This window comes from Prunus persica, chromosome G5 (assembly GCF_000346465.2).
Source record: "Prunus persica cultivar Lovell chromosome G5, Prunus_persica_NCBIv2, whole genome shotgun sequence".
NCBI classification, from domain to species: Eukaryota; Viridiplantae; Streptophyta; class Magnoliopsida; order Rosales; family Rosaceae; genus Prunus; species Prunus persica.
Genome location: NC_034013.1, coordinates 6,765,950 through 6,787,973, shown reverse-complemented (window position 1 = coordinate 6,787,973; position 22,024 = coordinate 6,765,950). Strand labels below are relative to the sequence as shown.

The 22,024-nt window shown below is 35.3% G+C and overlaps 1 protein-coding gene across 1 annotated transcript; it reads right to left on the bottom strand.

Annotated features, from left to right (window-relative positions):
* Positions 67–8,861, bottom strand: LOC18778035 (ATPase 11, plasma membrane-type). The gene is made up of 22 exons (XM_020564958.1): positions 8,292–8,861; positions 7,589–7,688; positions 7,282–7,401; positions 7,047–7,145; positions 6,827–6,964; positions 6,544–6,678; positions 5,699–5,878; positions 5,246–5,449; positions 5,024–5,143; positions 4,461–4,580; positions 3,951–4,073; positions 3,755–3,859; positions 3,537–3,681; positions 2,975–3,139; positions 2,657–2,895; positions 2,512–2,544; positions 2,347–2,428; positions 2,039–2,199; positions 1,373–1,585; positions 986–1,168; positions 599–774; positions 67–341 (listed from the first exon to the last, which is right to left on the bottom strand). The coding sequence occupies exons 2-22, from the start codon at positions 7,637–7,639 to the stop codon at positions 248–250; spliced, it is 2,886 nt and encodes a 961-aa protein (XP_020420547.1). The 5' UTR covers positions 7,640–7,688; positions 8,292–8,861; the 3' UTR covers positions 67–247.

Genomic DNA, 22,024 nt, shown 5'->3' with positions numbered 1-22,024 from the left:
ACAGAAGATAGTGGAACATTTGAGCCATATTGATCAAATCAACCCCAAAACTCATCTTCGAAACGATAGAGAAACAGTGGGAGATTAAAACTTTTATTAATATTTTATTTTGCATTATCAAGCTCTGTGTCCATCAAACCCATACAACATAAGGAAAAATGATCAAGAATAAGGGAAAGGAAAAATATCAGAATGGTCAGACAGTGAGAGGGAAACTACAATATCCAAAAGTACACCAGAAAATGACTTAGAGTGTGTAATGTGGGTTCACTTCGATATCTAAACCCCTTAGCTTTGCAAAGGACTCGACCTTCCCCTTCAGAGTGTGAAGCTCCCTCAGTCTGCATTGCAAAGAAACCGAAAAATCAAAGTTAGGCAACACACAACACTGCCAAAACATGTAATAACCTAAGATGCTTATGTTGTCAGACGGTGAATCTAAATTGTTGATTATGTTGATTTTTGTCTGAATGTGCAATCTAGATTCACAGTCTATAAATATAAGCAGTTGTTTGGCAACATAATATTTCTCATGTTTTATATATGCTATTGGTATATGCAGAAAACTTGAACTATCCAACGCAAGAAAAAGGCCAACCTTGCAATCTCTGCACGTCTCCTGGCTTCTTCAGCCATGATGCTAACGTCCCTGAATGTGTGCCTCTCAGGGATGTTCCTTGACTCGGATGGGAGGCCATGGACCGTTCGCTGTTCAGCAGCCCATGCAGCCTCACGAAATTCTTTACCGAAGTCCTTTTGGGTGTTGAAAGCCGTCTGCAAAATTATAGACATACACATAAATGTGGAAATTCTCTTAGAAAGGTCTAATGAGAAAAGTAAGTCCAAAAGTTTTGTTAAAATCTACAAAAGGAAGCCTAACAGAGGAACATGGCAAACCAAGCACAAATTTTCATTCATTCTTGATGTCTAATGCTAGGAGAAAAAGAAAATTGGGTCAAGAGATGGAAGGTTCAAATTCACTCACTCTTTTGTTCAATACCAAACTCCATGCCCTCCCACTGAGCGCATATCGAACAAAAAACTTGATAGGATCAAGTAGCATATAGATGAGAATGTTGTATAACCATATGATTCCACACCAACGCCAGCCGATGGCGTGAATTCGAGCAAATTCCCACGTTGCTTGAGCAGATATTGCTGTTGCAACCTGTAAGCATGGAGCGTTTCGTATGATGAATTCAAACCGTTGTAAGTTTAGTATTGTAACTAAATTTTCTGAACAAAAGGAAGTTTAAAAAAGATATTCGAAGCATAAATTTTGATGAATGTGAAGCATTATTTGAGCCTGAAGAATTTCTACCTAATGTTATATATTGAAAGCTTTTTGATTGAAAAGGATGAAACTGTTTACCAGTTGAGCAACTATGAAAGCAGTAACAAGAAGAAGACCAGGTCTTTCTGTGAATGACCACCCTCTGGAGCGAGTAACAAAAATTAGAGCCTGGCTGATGGTGCTAACTTGAAGGTACACGGCAGATGCTAGCTTTGCATTTAGTGGCTCGTTGATACTCTTTTTTGTATAATAGAGCGGCCCATTGAAGATATCATCTGCTTTGAATTTTTTCTGAGAGAGAGAGAGTTTAAAATCTTGATCATTGTCATCCAGTACAAAATGTAAGCCCTGACAATGTTCATCTATGCTAAAGGCAATAACCATGAAATGAACCAAATGCAAGTTTACACATGCCAAACTGAGAACCTATTAAAATAGGGGACTACTAGGATTTCTTTTAGGCAAAAACCCTACTAGGATCTGAGGACAAAAGGACAAAGAAAGTTCTAGATGCCATATCAAACTACCTTTGATACTGAAAATTTAAGCTTGTAGGCTATGGGCTAAACAAGGTATCAGCAAAACATAGAAATAGTAACAGTAAGATAAAGAACAATTAATAGATTAAGAGAATCTAATTCATATAATTTCCCCTTGCAAAACTTCAGAAATTTAAAATTCTGCTTTTTTTATCTGGATAAATCAACGGGTTACTAGGAAAGGATGCACAATAATCATGTTTACCTGAAAGAATTGAGTTTCGTAAGTGATATAGACGAACGCAACTGTCGTCAAGGCGAGGTAACTGCCTAAGACAATCCCAGTTGCAAATATTTCACTGAGCTTCCAACTGTCAGGAACTGGAGATGGCTTAACTCTGTCTTTGGATATTGTCATAATAGTACCTGGTAAGTAGTTTAAAGTTCAGGTTTATTTTCAAAAGGAAGAAGGGGAGTAAATGAAGAACAGTAGAAAACCGAGAGTTCACACTCAATGAACTCTGTTACAGACAAACGCGAGATGAGAGAACTTAAAGGGTTAGTAATACTTACCGTCATTAAGAATGGCAATGATGAGGACCATAAAAGGAGGGAAATCAAATTTCCAGAATACAGCAAGCAGCAAGAAACCCAGCTGTAAAAGAAACCCAGTTAGAAATGAAAACTGACATTACAGCTTGCTTATATGTGACAGAAATGGGGTCATGAACTACTTACGACAATACGTATTGTTATGGAGACGGCATATATCTGAAAGAAAGAAACAAGAACAAAAAAATTATTGAAAACAAACCCAAGATTCAGTACCAGGATCACTTCCAGATCCACTTGCTAAAACAATGAGAAGAGATAATCCCCTTACTGTGTAATTCTTCATTCTTTGAAAGATTGCACGGCTTGTCAAAACAGCACTAATAATTACACTCAACCCAGGTTCTGTCAGTACTATGTCAGATGCACTACGAGCAGCATCTGTGGCATCTGCTACAGCAATTCCAATGTCTGCTTTCTTCAATGCAGGTGCATCATTAACTCCATCACCTGTCATTCCAACTATGTGTTTCTTACCTTGTAATCGCTGCACGATCTCATATTTATGCTCTGAAATGAAGCATCAAGTCAGGCAGAAGCAATGCAAAGTTGACGTACAAAAGTAACAAACTGTGACAAACATGATTACCAGGAAAGACACCAGCAAAACCATCAGCACTCTCAATGAGCTCATCAACTCCTAGAGTTGCATCTAAGCCATCCTTATTTTCACCAAGCAACGCCGATGATGGATACATGTTTGTACCCATCCCAAGCCGTCTCCCTGTCTCTTTCCCAATTGCCAGTTGATCACCTGGAAAATAATTCAATTACGGAAGTCAAAAGAAAGTTTTGAAAAAATGTCTGAAATTTAGGGTGCTGAGAAGGTTGGAGTGGAAGCGGTCATAATCTATGAAGTTCATCATAAACATTAGTCACTTCGGATTAGTACAAGATAATGAAATTTATGAAGTTCATTATAAATTAGTGTCCTGAACGAGTAGTAAATTGATAGAAGTAACTTCAGAGTTTTCAGCAACTTTTCTGGTAGTGAATCTTGTAGTACAGATAAATCAGAAGAACGAGTAAATTGATAGTTTTATGACCCGACCTCTCGAAACTGATGACTAAGAATCAGTAGACTGAGAGTTTTTTTTTAGTATAATGTAGCATTGAATTGAAAAGAGAAAAAACTCCTTTTTTTCACATACCTGTGATCATTTTAACACTCACACCAAGATCTAAAGCTCTTCTAATAGTTTCAGCACTGTCATGGCGTGGTGGATCAAACAGCGGGAGAAGACCAACAAACTCCCAAGGTCCACCAGGACTGTCTTTTGTACCAGCAGGAACTTCCTGTAAATTACAGAAATCTCCTCAACCATAATGCATGCATCCAAGAGTGGGTATTTGTTAAAATCTTGGTTACCTGCTGAGCAACAGCAAGGGATCGAAGTCCACGCTCTGCAAATTTGTCAATCACTGAGTGTACCCTTTTCTCAATATCTGATCTATTCCATGCCAAATTGAGTATCTACAAATTACACAAATAAAAGGTTTTTGTTAGGTCATTTTTTACTGTGAAGGACTAAGAAACCAAGATTTCAAATTGAGACATTAAGTACCTGCTCTGGTGCACCTTTGCTCACTCTGTGCATTTTACCAGCTTGGTCTATGTATGTAAGTGCTGTCCTCTTATCAGTTGGATTGAATGGAAGGAAGTGAATTTCTGTAATTCCAGCTCGAGCCTTACAAATGAACCCAGGAGAAACTCAGTTCAATGAAGCTTTAGTGAACGAAACACATGATTGCATATGCAAGGTTCAAAACTATACAGGAAATCTCATAGCCTAAATGCCCTGCCCTACATAGCTCTGCAAGTTAGAGTAGAATATATGCTATATCTGTTTTTTTTTTTTTTTTTTTTTTTTTTTTTTCACAGAAGTATAATAATTTTGGTGGCGTAATATGATACTATAAATATGCACTTCTTGTTATCGTACAACAATAGATTCACATTGGAATTGCACTTCAAGACTGAATTGAAACACCTAAGCAGGCTCAACTTCTCCAAAACCTTCAACTTTAGCATTCTATAAGAGTTGCATAAAATTTTGAGTTATACAGTCTCCTACCTCCTTAGGATCAGCTAGCATTGCAACAATTGCAGCATCAATAGCATCTTGATTCTCCAACCTTGAAGCTCTTGCGGCCATCAATACAACCGTGTCCTTTTCAACACCTTTGGCAAAAACCTGCAAAATGGAAGTCTTCGTCAAATGTCAACATAATGCAATAGTGCTTAAATTTAACATCCATGGAGATACAGTAAAGCAGAACCATAGTAGGTTTCATCTTTTCGTTCCAAACAACATTATATAGCAAAATATTTAGCTCTACTTCGTACATTCTGAACAACAATAATGTAAATCTATCTTGAGTCCTTATGTTTCTGATTATATAGCTTAGAACAAGAAGGCTCCAGAAAGAAGATGTACTTTCTTTACACATATGGTTCTCTCAGACCACTGGGAATAGAAATAGAAAAATCTTAAACAGTGAATAGCTTTATTGTGTAGATTTAAACATACCAACAAAATGTGAATTGATAATAAACTTCAATGAGCAAGATAATTACATAGTTCACAGTCATATCTGTCAAAAAATTTAGGCATATGACAGGATCAAGAATTAACACCTCTATGAGATTCTTGTCCACGGTTAATTTGTTGAGAGTTAAAGTTCCTGTTTTATCACTGCAGAGCACATCCATCCCAGCCATTTCTTCAATAGCCGTCATTCTCTTTGTGATTGCACCCTGAAAAGAACTCAGACAAACTATTACTTTGACTTCCACATCAAAGAGAGTCTAACTCAGCACTGAAATTTCATGATATAAATTAAATGCAGCTTGTTATACCTGCTGAGCTAAACGATGAGAACCAATGGCCATGGTGACAGACAGAACTGTTGGCATAGCAATTGGGATGCCGCCGATAAGTAGAACAAGAAGGTTATCTATTGAAGGACGATAAGGTCTATCTTGACTTATTAAGACAATTATTTCAATCACAATTCCAATGGCAATTGAGCAAATGCAAAAGTTTCCAATAGCCGTTAAGACCTGAAACAATCAGTCAAAATGGTAGTTTAGCCGTGTGAAACAAGTAACAAATTCTCATACTCAAGATGAAACATTCCCTAACATGGGTGGATTTCACTGTCCCGTTACCTGTAAGCAACAAACTGAAAGTTTTTATGCTGCTGAGTTCTAAATTGAAAAGCATCTCATATGAAAGATGCCTATTGGCTTGACATTTTACCAACATGAACATATGACTCTATTAAGATGAAAAGAGTTCTAAAAAGGAACCTGCTGAAAGTGCCCAACATGTGTCGTGCTTTCCACAAGATGGGCAGCTTTTCCAAAGAAGGTATGTACTCCAGTTGCAATGACAATTGCTTCGAGTTCACCTTGTTTACATGTTGACCCAGAGTATACTCCATCACCAGAATGCTTAGTTACTGGGAGTGACTCTCCTGTAAGGGCAGACTGAAAAAGAAGAAACAAATAATAAAACAGAAAGTTCGGAAAGTCTGTCACAATAGAAGGCGAGAAATAGTAGAACCAGGTGATATAAGGATTTGTTAAACGCTCATAATGGGCCACATATCCATTAATGTTCATCTTAGGTATGAGCTCCTCTTGAAAAGACAATAATGCCAATGGTTTCTAGACTACTTGTTTTATGGCATCAACATTGAAATTAATTTGAATTTAACATAACATGAAAGAACTTCTAAGGATGAGGAACCATGTTAATCTCCCACTGCTCAAGGTCATTTTAATCTAAGAAATTAAAGATCAAGTAATATGGAAAAAGGATGCATGGATGGCAGAATCAAGGACACATAACTTCATTCATATATTTCCTGCTTATCCAATAGGAAAGTAACATTTAAGTAACACTTCCAGTTACGCATGCCAGTTATAAATAAATTTCGACAGTGCATTGTGTTTGAATTTAAGGGTAGATTTATTATAAGACCTGAACATAGCAGCCTTAAATAAAGTCCCAACCTCAGTTAGCTTGAACCTTTTCCTTTTGCTTGGTCTATTCCTAATTTCCTTATCATATTCAAATTTCAATACACCTGTATATAAATCACCATGTAGAAATGGCTCATAACCATAATAGTAGAACATGACTTAGCTACCTGATCAATTTTTAAAGGATCTCCTTCAAGCAAACGAGCATCAGCAGGAATTATATCTCCTAATTTGATACTAATGATGTCTCCAGGAACCAGCACAGAAGCATCTTCCTCACTCCATTTTCCATCTCGTAAAACCTGTTGAGATTTTATTCACTATCAACTTTACAGAAGGCAACAAAAAGACTCAAATGAAATAAAACCCTATGAACAGAACAGAAAGGAAACAGTAAGGAAGTGGTTGGTGGAGAAGGGAAATGCAGTTCATCTATAAAAATGAGATAACCTTGGCTTTTGGAGCCAGTCGTGCCATAAGGGCTGCAGCTGCATTTCCAGCATTATTTTCCTCTATAAAGCTTATTGTTGAATTGATAATAAGTAGTGCCAGGATGCCCACGAAGTCATAAACATCTACACCCTTTCCCTGAAAGAAAAAATGTTTTCAAAAGTCAGTTAAGAAACCTAAGTTCTGGTCTCAATGGTAAGATGAACTCCTAGAGACTTACGCCTCCATGTGCAAGAGTTATGGACATTAGTGCAGCTGCTTCCATAACCCAAGACAAAGGGTTCCACATAAATCCCAGAAAGTTGAGTAGTTTACTTTCCTGCAAAGAAAAATACTGTATTATAGAACAAGAAGGTGGAAGCTAACTGAAAGAGATTTCTGCCTAAGAAACAATTTAAAGAATTTAATTACAACAACAGACGTAAGAGCACAAGCTGAAACAAGTTCTCCGAAACCTTTTTCTCTTCAAGCTTGTTGTAACCAAACACCTCCAACCGCTGTTGCACCTCAACAGAACTGAGACCCTCGGCCGTGCATTTCAAATTTTCAAAGACTTCTTCAACAGGGATGTTCTCCTGCCAGAATATATAAGATTAAAGAAATCTGACAGAATACTCAAAAGACTCTAATATGACAGGTACTAGGTACTACTTCACAGAGAGATCCTCTTGCACACTAGTTCTATATGAGCTTTATGATTAACATAAGATTTTGAAGAATGCTAGTTTAACACCAAAATGTAAATAGATGAAGAACATGCACCAGATCAACAGCTTCCTTGCATATAGGCTCAAGGGCAACTGACGTGTCCATTTCGGCTCCACTGTCTTAGCCCTCACCGAGAAACGGAAAGATAGACAATCTGCGAATTCAGAAAGTTGTCATTTAAAAAAGTTCGACGGATGCAAACGTCATCATTTAACAAATAATAAAAAAATCTAATACAGGTTGGTGAAATATGATTCCTCCAACATCTTGAGGCCACAGCTTCTTGTATCAATTTCAAGAAGACCACATATTCCATTCACCTAGTTAATGAGGAAGTTGATGACATGTGAAGAAAGACAACTACAATTTGGAACTTATAGTTCCTGCTTTATGGTTCGGGAATATGAAAATCAGGCTTAGTTGAGTGGAGTTTCTTGTTTATTCAGTTTTTAAGCATTAGAAACACTACTATCTGTCTGAGAAAAGGAAACGTAAATTTTGAATTTCAAATGGCAATGGCAACGAATCCCATTAGTTTTTACCTCACCAAATGAACAAGACTCATCTCATCAGTGAGTGTTGGATATATTGCAGTGCATGGAAATTAATCATATCTTTAGGTTTTATAATGTGTAGGATGATATTCAACACAATGATAACTAAAAACCCACAGAAAACATAATTCAAACAACTGATAGGCAACACAAAGTGGTCATCAGGGGATAAAGGGTTGGGCTTTGAAAATGCCAATATGTACCAAATCCAACAGAAATCTCAAGCAATCAGCTTCCTTCACATGAACATTCTTCACCAAACACCAAGACCATTAAAACCCAGAAGCCAGAGAGGGTCCGTAGTGTTGTTGGGGAAACGGGTCGAAAAACATGCAAGAACTTGGGATATATATGCAACCTGCCATGCAGCCCAATTAAGCCTCCACCATATAAGACATACAAGTAGAAAGTATATGCCAGTCTTTGACAGATGAGAGAGAGAGAGAGAGAGAGAGAGAGCAGCGGCCATTTGAAAGAAGACAAAGGCTGAGCTTCTGAAACAACGCCGCCAGCATATACAGCATAGCAGAAAGCTGTACTTTCCAAAGAAACGAGAAACCGACGTCTGAAAGTGAATGGAAAGAATCTTGGTGTGGTTTGAAGTTTGCTCATATTAGAGCAAAGCAATATACTTGCTTCTTTTGGAAAGCCCTGCAAAATGGCTTGAAAGGTCACAATCCTAATTTTTCCTGGCGTCAAGTACTTGTACTTCTTCGGTTTCTTTTGGCAAAAAACCTTGGACTCTTAACGGCAGTACTTTTGAAGTTCAAATGCCTGTCCAAAACTGTTTGTATTTTTCTACTCTTGCAATACGCAACTATTTATAATCTTTCAAATATTTGTACTATATTTATCGATCACATTGTTAACAAGTATGGATCTCATCTTACATATATAAGTAGACATTAAGTGCAAAATAGTCAATATATATGGTACAAATAGCATTATCTTTTATTCTTTATTGGATATCAAACAAATTGAGGAGCATCCTCTACTTTTTTGTTTTATTTTTTTGTTTCCTCCCAAGATATATAGAATCCACTTGTATTAAAAAGGTGGTAAGTAATGTGATCAATAAATATGGTCCAAATAGCAACACTCTATGATTAAAGCTACGTTTAAAGACTATCGTTTAATACCCTTGTAAACAAAAAACCACGTAATTTTAAACACAAGCAAAATACTCCCAAAGGAGTTTATACTCATGCACTCAGCTCATTATTTTCACCATACTCACTACAAGAATTTGATTCTTATCATCTCAATAAATAATTAAACTTAAAAAAATCAATCATGCTACTCGTTATTTAAAAATAAGAACAAAAGTCAGGATATATGGTTACAGCAAATGTAGTTTCTCCTCATTTGTTAACGGAGTATCCTAAGGGTCAATTGCCATCGTACTAGGGCACTCTCTGTACCTTCTGTACGGTTAGCTTAACTCTTTTTCACCCCCAAAAATAAAAAAATTGGAACATTGAAATAATCGAAATCGAATAATTTTCAAAGGATTTCTTGTACTTATAAATTATAATAGCCCTAATAAAAGTCAACCGAATATGAATTTGACAATCAAGAACAAGATGTAATAGGTCCAAAGGATAGGACAGTTTTTGTGAAAAATTATGGTCCCTTGTTTGTAATCATGAATGATCACCCATGCCGATGATATTTGATTTTTTTTTTTTAAAAGGCATGCAAGGTCAAGTTGATATCATGTTGATCTGGTTTAGGCTGTAGAAGCTTGCTGTAATGGCAACAAGAACCTACTTTTGGCCTTGAGGAAAACATCCAGAGGTTGAGCGATTTCTCAGTCATCCAAATATTATTGGTTAGTATTTTACAACAACCATGTGTTTCCTGGAAATTACCCTAAATCTGGGAAAACAACAAGTACTAAAAATAAAGTTAGACTTTTGATATCAAATTGACTAGTATCATAGTAAATAATAAAATTTATCCACATGACGTTAGATCCGAGATATAATGATTAGGGCAATTATACGAATACCTAAAAATTATCACGAACCGTTCTCATGTATAATTATATGGTACATTCAATGCATCGGTGCATTGTTTCATCAATAACTGAATTTTCATCTTTTAATCTTTTAATCCAAGAACTAGAAGTGCAATGCACTGGTATATTGGATGTAACATGAAAGGGACTCCACTAGTCAGTTGTCCAAAAACAATTCTCGAGTGTCTAGAAACAATTCTTGGGTGTCCCATTAATCACATATCCTAACAATTGTATCAGATTGTTTTCAGGGAAGTGGTAAAGATGGAATTTGAACACTCTGGGCTCAAATTGACCAAAGGTGACCCAATGGGATGTAGTGTGGAGGGTGATGGAAGGGAGCTGAAAGCTGGGCCTAGCCCAAAAACAATTAAAAAAATGGCCGCTTGCATTGAGTTTAGCAAACCTCTGTTCACTTTCTTTTTATATTAAAAAGTGGATAGTTTTTATTAGATTAATAAGAAAAAAGAGTACAAAGGACAATCCCAATTGTAATATGGCAGATATGGACCTAAGACAATTGAAAAGTTGAAATGATCTAGAGAGATTTATTCTTGAAAATAACTTTTATATAATTAACCCCTTCCTACCATCATAGATTTCTCGAATCTAGTTTAACGGCATCAAGGACAAAACTGGCCGCTAATTGGCATAACTCTCCTAAAGAGACTTAGAACACCCAGCAAACTCAACTAAGTTTTTAGAATTATGAGAAGAAAAAAATATCAAGATAATAAAATTTTTGAACTTTATTGACCAAAAAAACCAATACCAAAAATCTAAAACAACACCGACAAAAGGAAGAAAAACTCCGCTATTCTCCTAAACATGACATAGAGAGTGCCACCTAGTCACTCCATGGCCGCAACGCGCCAATCAACATTAGATCTATCATGACAGGAAATAACACTTCAAAGAGTCAGAAAGATGAGGCACATCCAAAGTTGTCCCAAATTCGAGGTAGAGACAAAGGAAGACCATATCGGCATAGATCCGTCAAAAGTCGAAGAACATTAAGGATGGGGAAAAACCCCTTGAATCTAAAGCTTTCTCCCTCTCTCTCTTTGTTGGCTAGGTTTTTTTTTTTTTTTTTTTTTTGGGTGTGAGTTTCACTTTTATAAGATGGATTTTATTACCTTCATTACTCAATTATTTGTTATTTTTTAACTATTAATTCGTAGAAATATTTCTAGATTAATCTCTCACCTCCAAAACCCAGCTTCCACTATGATCCAAATCCACTACTAAACTCTTGTGATCCAAATCCAAATCCAACATGATTTAAAATACTTAGCTGTGACTAATTATTCACCCATCAAGCCCATGCATGGTTATCTTATGGGCTCAAAAAGATGTTTGTCAAACTATGCTTCAATTCCAAATGAAGTGCCCCAAAATGATCTATGTTCCTATCTAATAATTTTATACAACAACTAATATTGTCTTTCAACGTAGAACACAAATAAACAAACAAACAAAATCTTCAAAATTTCAATAATCCCAAATAAAAACTTTTTATGTATGGTTCATTAGAAATGGTTTGTCAAAAGAAGAAAAAAGCTTGTTTCAATCCCCGAAACCTCATCATTGGTAAGCATTGTTGAATACGTAGGCAATCAAATGTTTTAATATTTATATACTGTCTTTTAAATTTAGACGAAACAAAAAAAAAAAAAAACAATATTTTAAACAGAAAAGCCTTGTGGTTAAAGCAACCCCCCTTTAATTAAACTCAATAATTGAAACCCCTCTCTTGTCTCTATCTCTTCCTCCTTCCTCTCTCTCTCTCTCTCTCTCTCTCTCTCTCTCTCTCTCTCTCTCTCTCTCTCTCTTATATCTCTCCTCTCTTTTTTTTTGTTAATTTTAATTTGAGAATTTAGAGTTTCTGATTTTTTAATTTTAATTTAATTTTTTTAATTCTAAAAATACTTTAAAGTTCAATACCAAATAAATTTTTAAATCTTAAAATCATTATTTAAAAACTCATATTTTTAAAAAAAACTATAATTTTTAAATAAGATACCACATGGAGTCTTATTTTTTATATTCCGTATTGCGTATTGCGTATTGCTTTAAATAAAAGAAATAAATCACCGCATCCATATCCATATGGTTCTTGCTTATCCATTTGATTCTGCTGTCGGCATAAACACCTGGTTCATTGACAAGTTTGCATCTGAATTAATCTAGCATTTAATACAAAGATAATATCAGCATTGATTTCAGGGAATATATCTATATATATAAAGCAAAAGGCAGAGAATGATAAAACATTCAAAATATCAAAAAATGCCCTTGTTAATGCAAACATTAAGAATTGAAATTATTAATTAAATGAGAATAATATGGTAAATTCATAATTTTTTGTATTAAAAAAATTAAAATTAAAAGAAAATTCAGATAATGGGTCCTATTTTTATAGAACACAAATATCCATTATCTTTTTTAATTCTAAAATAAATTAAAATTTTTTTAAAAAAAACCTCTCGCATGCGCGGAAGCGCGTGCAGAGAGGCTAGTATATATAAAGCAAAAGGCAGAGAATGGTGAAACATTCAAAATACCAGAAAATGCCCTTGGTTAATGCAAACATTAATAATTCAAATTATTAATTAAATGAGGATAATATGGTAAATTTATACTTTTTCATATTTAAAAAAATTAAAAGAAAAAGAAAAAGCAGATAATAGATCCTATTTTTATGGAACACACACAACTACCCATTATCTTTTTTAATTCTAAAATAAATTTATTTATTTTTTAAAAAAAACCTCTCGCAAGCGCGGAAGTGCGTGCAGAGAAACTAATAATAATAATTGGAAATCGGTCGCACGCACGAGGTAAGTTCATTTTCATCGGGAAGAAAAATTTAAATAAAAAAATTTGGTGACAGCATTATAATGACAGTTACGTAGATCAGTTACTTCCTCTTTTCTGGAGTCTTTCATCTTGTAGCGGTCCACTTCACGTGCTCTTTGACAATTTGCAACCACTTTCTATAATTGACAGGCCAGCTTTTTTAATACGAAGCTTATGGAAAGGTTGCCCTAGTCAATTCATATACCAAGAGTTTTTTTTTAAGCTCAATAAATACTTTATTATTATGAAAGATAATAACATAATTTTACCTATTCCAGATAAGGTTAATTATAATCAAATTTTTACAAGGGTTTTTTTTTTTTAATTATAGAAAAAAAAAACAACTTTAATGAAATTAAATGACATGGCATTTTTAAGTAAAGTGCCACATCATATAGTATAAAATTATAGTAACATTTTCCATAATACAATTAAAACAAATCAAAATTACAATACTTGCCATTATTAACTGCTTTCCAATTTTTATAAAGAGATATTTAATTATATACCTATTTTTAGAACTAAAACTATAAATAAACCCTATACCATTTAATTTCTATAAACAAACTCAAAAAAAACCTAAAAAATGACAGTTGACCCTAGTGAATTTAATTTTGATTATTAAATTACTTTATGCCCTATGAGTGTTTTTGGCTTTTTTATAAGGTTTCTGGGTTATGTTTGTTTTAAGAAATCAATGACAGTTTTATAATTTAAAAAAAAGTTAAAATCCTTTTTGTTATGTTGTAAATGAGCTTTGGGCGTGTTTCTAAAGTCTATTTCATATAAGATTTTTTTAAAAAATTTGAGTTCCTATATTTGGTCTAACAGTGAATCTCCTTTTTATAAATTCATTTAAACTCAATGAATTCATATAGGATTGTCGCGTCCTAAATCCACACTCATATGGCACATGTCCTATCTGCTCGCCAAAAACGACAAGCAACCCACCCAGATTCAATGTGAAACGACATCTGACCATTTTTAACAACTCTACAATCACCCACTACCGTTCCACTTCCCAACCATTTCTTCTTCTCCACTACATGCAAATCAACGCTAAAAGTTTTAGGTATTCTATCTTCTAGATTTCAACAAACACGTGTTAATAACAACTACTTTTGATACATGAATTTCAACAAACACATGCAAGGCACACTATATCATAGTTTTTTAGGTACAATTTTGATTTAAATTTTGATATAGGTGTGATATGAGCAGTGACGGAGACACCTAAGGACCAGGGTGGGCCTAGCCCCCCTCATCTATATACATATATATTAAATATTCATGTTTTTACTTATAGATGTATATATTATATGTTGCTTTTTGGAGAACCTCATCCCAATAAGATTGTTGGTAGACCCAAGATGTCATGGAGCTTTCTATATATTTTGTGTAGTTACTTGTCTTTTTGGGAGTTTCTCTTATGTTTCCCTATTCAGAAAGGTATTATTCACTGCAATTTAGGATTTTCTCTCTTAAACTGTGTTTGTTTGGTTATTTTCAAACCTAGATAGGTGTTTGTCTTTGTTCTGAGAATCAACAAATTTTTCATAACAAAACCAAACCTAAATACTCAAATCCTAAAGAAATAACAAAAAATTGCATCATACCTAATTTACTTGATAAGTTTCTTCAACAAATAGAATCTATCTTGTAATTTGTTTATGATGGCACAAGATAACATGTAATCTGTGTAAGCTATGAGAAATCTCTTGCCACAAAGGTGTGATACTTAATTAAGGAAGCTTGCATATGTTATTTGTTAGTTTTGTGAATAAAATTAAACGGAAAAACTATTTTTTCTTAACAAATTGAGAATTGGTTCCTTGGAAAGTAATTATACTTTTTTTTACAAATCCTTACAGCTTTGAACACTCTCTCAATCAATTTCTCACAAATTGAAAGATTCACTGGATCAAACTTCAAAATATGGACGTTTGATTTTGAAGTTATTCTAGGAATAAAGTTATCCTTCGACGAGCTTAAAGCAATCGTGACCAGTATTGCGTTCAACATAATGAGTGTCGAAGATCATCCAGTGACAGAAGTTGAGTTACGAAAAAGTCGGTAAACATTATCTAGAATGTGTCTAGGATAAGTGTGTGAGTACTTCTTGTAATCATTGTTCTATAGTGAATTTATGTTGGACTGAGGAGTCCTGTGGATTTTCCCCAGAGGTAGGGTTTTACCACGTAAAATAATTCTCTACGTATTCCTTTATTTTATGTTCAGCACGTTTCAAGATTGATAAGCCATATCAATCCTACCTGCTACCGAAGTTTATTTTGTGTTTATTGATTATAATCTTAAATTGGCCTATTCACCTCCCTTTAGGAATTTTTAGTCATCCTACAGGTGTATATATATATATATATATATATATATCATGCCAAATTACCTTTCTACAAGATACATGCAACGATATCCGACGGGTCCTGTCAATTTAGCCTCGCGGGATAAGTGAATAGTCATGTGGATCATGGTATCAAAAAATGCGGGTGGGAAGATTTTCTCTAGTTTGCACAATACGAGAACAATGTTTTCAATTTCAACTTATCAAGATCTACAACACTCAATGTCTTGACACATATTTGTTGGAAGAAACTTGAAAACTCAACAAGTGGAGCATATATTTGTGTTTTCAAATTTTTTTGATTCCCACAGGAAGAACACGTTGCATCAACACATCACAATCATGACTCTTCAAACCAGATATTTTTCTTTCATTTACAATCAAATTTCTTGATATATTGGTTGCATAACCATCCAGGAATTTTATTGGTTTCAACCATTGCAAGAAAGCTTTACGGGTGTGGCATTAACACATACTCAGTCGGAGGCTTATCCAATTTATTGCCCTCATTAAGATTTATCTTCACATTCTTCTATTTTCATGTCTTGCAAGTCCATTCTCGCCTTGAGCGTATCCTTCGACTTTATTGTATTCAATAATGTCCCAATAAGACTATCACATATATTTTTCTCAATATGCATAATGTCAAGGTTATGCTTAATTTTCAACTTAAATTAGTAGTCCAACTCAAATAAAATATTCTTCTTCGTTCAATTTAATTCTTCACTATTGCAATTCCTCTTCCTTTCTTTATTATTAGGATGTTCACAAGGCAAGCATGGTATAAGCTAATCAAACTGATCAAGGATGTCGTCGCCTGAAAATTCTCTAGGTGGATGTCGCATCTCCCGACGACCATTAAAGTCTTTAGTATTCTTGCGCCATAGATGATTCATCGATAAGTAGCGACATACCCAATACAACAATACTTACTTCTCAACCTAGTGTATGATGCATCCTCATTACACACTGGACATGCCAACGTATCATGGGTACTCCAACGTATCATGAGTATTTTTCTTCACTTGGTTGGAGGATGTCTCAAGTTTAATTCATATGGATGAAAAGAACGATATATATCAAATTCGATATTTAATTGTGGCTAATTTTGTTGGCGAGTCCTTACTTAGTTAAGATTTTAATTCCTTATTTCATTAGAATTTTGGTTACTTACCAATTATTATTTAGTCCTATTGTAATAGAGATTCACTTCCTATTGTAATTTCGATATATTTTCTATTTTATTTAGGGTTAACATATCTTTGTATTTGTATAAATACCTCCATATCGGAGAAAAATAATAATATGAGCATAGGTGAGCATATCAGAATATTTACCCTACTTTGTTTGACATGGTATAAGAGCCAGGTTCCTAACCTGTGATAACCTCTGCCAAATTGAGAGTCGTTGGCACTCTTCATTCCTATCTCATCATGGGTCTTCATCTTGTATAGTCATCTTCTTTTGTTCATCCTCTCATATGTGTTTTCACAGCACCTAGCCTTCACATGCTTCTTTGCTATTGCTCCAAAATTTTTATTTTTCATCTTTGCATGCTAGATGGTCTTTCTTGATGTCTCAGCTTCACTATCTTTGAAACTTCATAACAAGTCTCTTTACTTCGTGAACCTCGTCATCGCTCACCGAGCCTTTGCTTTCCTCTGCGAGCCTCGTCACCGCTTGCCGAGCCTTTCCTTTGACTGTTCTACGAGTCTCTATCTTCTTTGGCTGCTCTCTTGAGTTGCCTTTCCGCTTCTCAGTTTGAGCACCTTATCTTTGTCTTTGTCTTTGTTCATGATTTGCTGGGTTTCCTCCCTTACTATTCTCCTTTTCTGAAGTTTTTTCTTCATGGGACAGCTGTATGCTACCACATTCCCCTCTTGCATTTGTTTTTGCCATGAGATTGGCATGTTTGAGTCTCTTTACTATTATTTCAATTTCTCTTCTTTCAAATCTCGACCATTTACCAGTGTCAGATTTGATGGGGAGATAGATGCAACTTTATTTGGGTGCTGCAACTTTATTTTTCGGTGTTGCTTTTTCCAAATCTTGACTCTCATACATCATCTGATTTGAGGGGGAGTGACACCGCTGCTCATCTATTCTGCTGAAATTCAACTACCTATCTGCCATGGTTGATTCTTCTACATCTGAGCGTCAGTCAGCTTTTGTTTCTTAAGTGCCGCTTTTCTTATGGTTCCGACGACCCCTTCTCTTCAGGAAGAGAGGGGGAGCGAAGAGAATTTGTCTTTGCAATAATGAAAGTATTTGTCATTGTTATTGCTGTTGACTACTATGTCCTTTGCTGGTGCCAGTACCGTTGCTCATACCTGTTAGGTCTCTTACTGGGGACAATGTTATTGCTCCTGCCTATTATGACTCTTGTTGGGCACAGTGTTGATTACTATTGATAATGCATGTTATGTCCATGCCTTGTTGCTCTTGCTGGTGCTAGTGCCTTGTATTGCTGTTGTTGGTACTAGTATTGTTAATCCTGCCTGTTATGGTGCCAATATTGTTGCTCATGTCTTTGCTGGTGTGTTTCCATTGTGGTCACGCCCGTTGACCTTACCTTTGCTCTTGACTTTCTTTGTCTTACCTTACCTTATTTTTTCGAGGTTTGGGTTTACCTTGCCTTACCCCATTTTTTAGGATTTGGTTTCTACCTTATCTGTTGTCGTGCTCACAGGATTTCTGTGTTCTGCCTTACCTATTTTCGTGCTCACAGGGTTTCTGTGTTTTACCTTATCTGCTGCCGTGCTCACAGGGTTTCTGTGTTCTGCCTTACCTATTGCCGTGCTCATAGGGTTTCTGTGTTCTGCCTTATCTACTGCCGTGCTAACAGGGTTTCTGTGTTCTACCTTACCTATTGATGTGCTCATAGGGTTTCTGTGCTCTGCCTTATCTACTGTCATGCTCACAGGGTTTCTGTGTTCTGCCTTACCTATTGCCGTGCTCACAAGGTTTCTATGTTCTGCTATGTGCCCTATTTTTTAGGGTTTACTCTTGTGTTTCCACTGCGAACTTTGCTTTAATTTGTCACTTGTTTCACTCGTGGTTGACGAAAAGACCTTCTCTACAATTGGTGCTTTTCAAGTATGGTGTTCTGTGACTTGCTTGTCAAGTTGGGCATGCGAAATATCTTTGCCCAACTTGAGGGGGAGTGTTGGTGAGTCCTTACTTAGTTAGAATTTTGGTTCCTTATTTAATTAGAATTTTGATCACTTACCAATTATTATTTAGTCCTATTGTTACAGAGATTTACTTCCTATTGTAATTTAGATATATTTCCTATTTTATTTAGGGTTAACACATCTTTGTACTTGTATAAATACCTCCATATCGGAAAAGAATAATAATATGAGCATAGGCGAGCATATTTGAATATTTACCTTACTTTGTTTGACAAATTTATTATGGTGGTATAACTTTGTTGTGGTTATCTTCACCCCTTGAATAAATTATATAAACATCTCTTCGTTTGTATAAAAAAAATTAACATGTCAAGTCTTTGACAAATATATATATATATATATATATAATTGTAATTCATTTAGCACACATGTTAGAGTCTTTGAGGGATACATTCCCAAACCACACGATAACATTAAATATCATGTTCAACATATTGTTTTCTTACATCATGCATAGTGATATACAAAGCAACAAACAAAATATAAGTCATGGGATGAGAAACCAATTGTCTATGAAACAAGGAATGCATAATGACTTTGACTTATGGGGTTAAGCTTCTAATTTATACTTTGAATTAAAAGATAAGCACTATATATTAATTAATTAATAACTTACTGCTTTAATTCTTCTTCTTCTTCACAACCTTGAATAATGGACTTAAACTATTCGCCTAAAATCAAGCTTCTGATATCTTCAGATTGTGCTTCATTTGCACTTTCCCAAATATTGGAATTAGAAATTCTAAGTTTTGATTGCGAATGTAACTAAACTATATATATATATATATATAGTCTTTTTTTATTGATGGATCCTTCAAATAATTTTATTTGAGAGACACTTTTTTGGGTCATTTACGATTTTTTTTTTGCAACGATCCAAACCATCTATTTTTTAAGTCTACATTCATAGATCATCCTTGTAAAAAATTAGAGAAATCAAAAACCGTTTCGACATCCAATTGTATCCTACAAAATCAATGAACACGGTGCTTCAAGAAAGTACTAAAATTTCAATAATTCAATTGAGTGGTCATATGATATCGGATTTAAGTGATTTTTTTATAGAGATGATTTTTGAATAAAAACATATAAAATAGACGGTTTGGATTAATAAAATACAATACAGAATGGGCTCTACAAGGTTATCCTTTAATAGAAGCTCTTTATTATATATATATATATATATATATAATTAATTAAGATGCCACCAACCAAACTTTGAAATTTCAACTTGTGAAGTCAAGGGGCTTTGAAGTCGTGCACAACCTGTAATATAATAGAAACTCATCTCCCTAAATGTGCCTCCATCGGATCATCATCGGTTGATTATATATAATACCATGTATATCTGTGTTTTTTTCTTCCTTTTTTTGAGAAAAATTCAAAACAATTATAGAATAAAAAGGTTTAGGCTGCATAAGCCATTGACATTTGTGTATCATCAACTCTTGAATTTTAAACATCTTCAAATGTGGTAATTATGTGCATTGGTACTTGTTGAGCAAGATGAAAGGGAATTATGTATGCCTTGGTCATTGGGGAAGGCTTACCATTAGAGCATTTTCACCAGTTAACCCCTTACTATGGTAAGGGGAGCCTTAGGGTAGCTACTATTCATGTGAATAGTGGCTGCCCTAGCCCCCCCTAACAAAATGTGTTTCCAGCAGTTTAGGCTTGCCATGGCAAATACTATTCATTTTTTTTATTTTTTTTCACAACTTTGTTTACTTAAACAATTAATTTGGATAATATTTTCGGATAAGATTTTTGGGTTCCTATGTGTCAATACTATTCATATCGGATAAGATTTTCGGTTTCAAATTTCATATAAATTTCAGATAAATTTCAAATTTCAGATACATTTCAAAATTCAAATTTCAGATAAATTCAAAATGTCAAATTTCAGATACATTTCGAAATTCAACTTTCAGATAAATTTTAAATTTTAAATTTCATTTGAATTTCAAATTTCGGATAAGATTTTCACCCTCTAAGATTGCCCCACGTGTCATATCTATCTGTCTAAATTTTTCTATAAAACCAGAGGCTTAACTCATACCTCCCACACCAGATCTTCTCTACATTTCCATTTCTCAGATTTTAGATTTAATTCTCCTTTTTCAATAGCAGACATGCAAGAGGTTTTGGAGAGGCAACAGAGAGAAAGGAGAGAAAGAATGCGTCGACGAGCTGCAAGCAAAAGGGTGCAGAGAGAACTAGATGAGCAACTTGGCATGGCCGTTGCTTTACTGGAGGAAGAAAACCAGAGCTGCCGTGGTTCACGAGAAGGCCGTGCCCCGAATGTGGACAGACATAGACATTCTCGGGGTAAGAATCTTCTGGAAGATTATTTTATCCCACATTCTTTGTACTCTGATGTTCATTTTCGAGCGAGATATAGAATGCAACCTCATTTGTTCAATAAAGTCATGCATGATATTTGTAATTATGATGAATACTTTGTTCAAAAGAAAAATTGTGCTGGAAATTTGGGGCTTCTTCCCGAGCAAAAGTTCACAGTTGTGATACGAATGTTAGCGTATGGGTCATCTGCTGATCAGGTGGATGAGATTGCCCGGATGGGGAAGTCCACTATTTTGGAGAGCTTGGTGCGATTTTGTGATGCAGTGGAAACTCTGTACACCAGAGAGTACCTGCGCAGACCTACGCCCAGGGACCTGCAACGGCTTCTAAAAAAAGCTGAGTCTCGTGGATTTCCTGGAATGATTGGTAGCATTGATTGCATACACTGGCAATGGAAAAATTGTCCAACTGCTTGGCAAGGGGATTATGGCAATCGGAAAGGGCAGAAAAGCATCATCCTCGAAGCAGTTGCTGGTTTTGATACATGGGTTTGGCACGCCTTCTTTGGAGTTGCCGGCTCTCAAAACGATTTGAACGTCCTAGGTCAATCCCCGGTGTTCAATGATGTTCTGAGAGGTGAAGCCCCAAATATCACATATCAAATCAATAATACCGTCTACCAGAATGGGTATTATCTAGCTGATGGTATCTACCCGAGATGGACAACATTTGTGAAATCAATTCCACATCCCCGATCCCATAAGGAAAATTTTTTTGCTGCTTATCAAGAGGGGTACAGAAAAGATGTGGAGAGGTGCTTTGGTGTCCTTCAAGCCCGGTGGGCTATTATCAGGGGTACGGCGCGTCTATTTGATGAGGAGGTGCTTAGGAGTATAATGATGACTTGTATCATCCTCCACAACATGATTGTGGAAGATGAGTATGATTACGATGCTGATGAAGTGTATGAACCAAATCCCATGAACACGGCCTTAACACGAATTTATGAAAACCCATGGGGCCAAATGGAGAACCAGTGCAGCATGATCCCTTGGTTAGAGACGGTAGTTTCTTGCCTCGTATGATGAAGCGCTACACGGAGATGCAATCGTCGTATATTCATGAACACCGTCAAGTTGACTTGATGGAGTATTTGTGGGCGATGAAAGGCAATGAAGGTGAATGAAGTGAAGTGAAGAT

Excerpts from the sequence above, each read along its gene's own strand:
- LOC18778035 (XM_020564958.1), bottom strand. The coding sequence starts at position 7,639 with ATGGACACGTCAGTTGCCCTTGAGCCTATATGCAAGGAAGCTGTTGAT. Across the intron at positions 3,860-3,950 it reads GCAAAGGTGCACCAGAGCAG|ATACTCAATTTGGCATGGAA; the intron begins GTACTTAATGTC and ends TGTAATTTGTAG. Across the intron at positions 3,682-3,754 it reads CCCTTGCTGTTGCTCAGCAG|GAAGTTCCTGCTGGTACAAA; the intron begins GTAACCAAGATT and ends TGTAATTTACAG.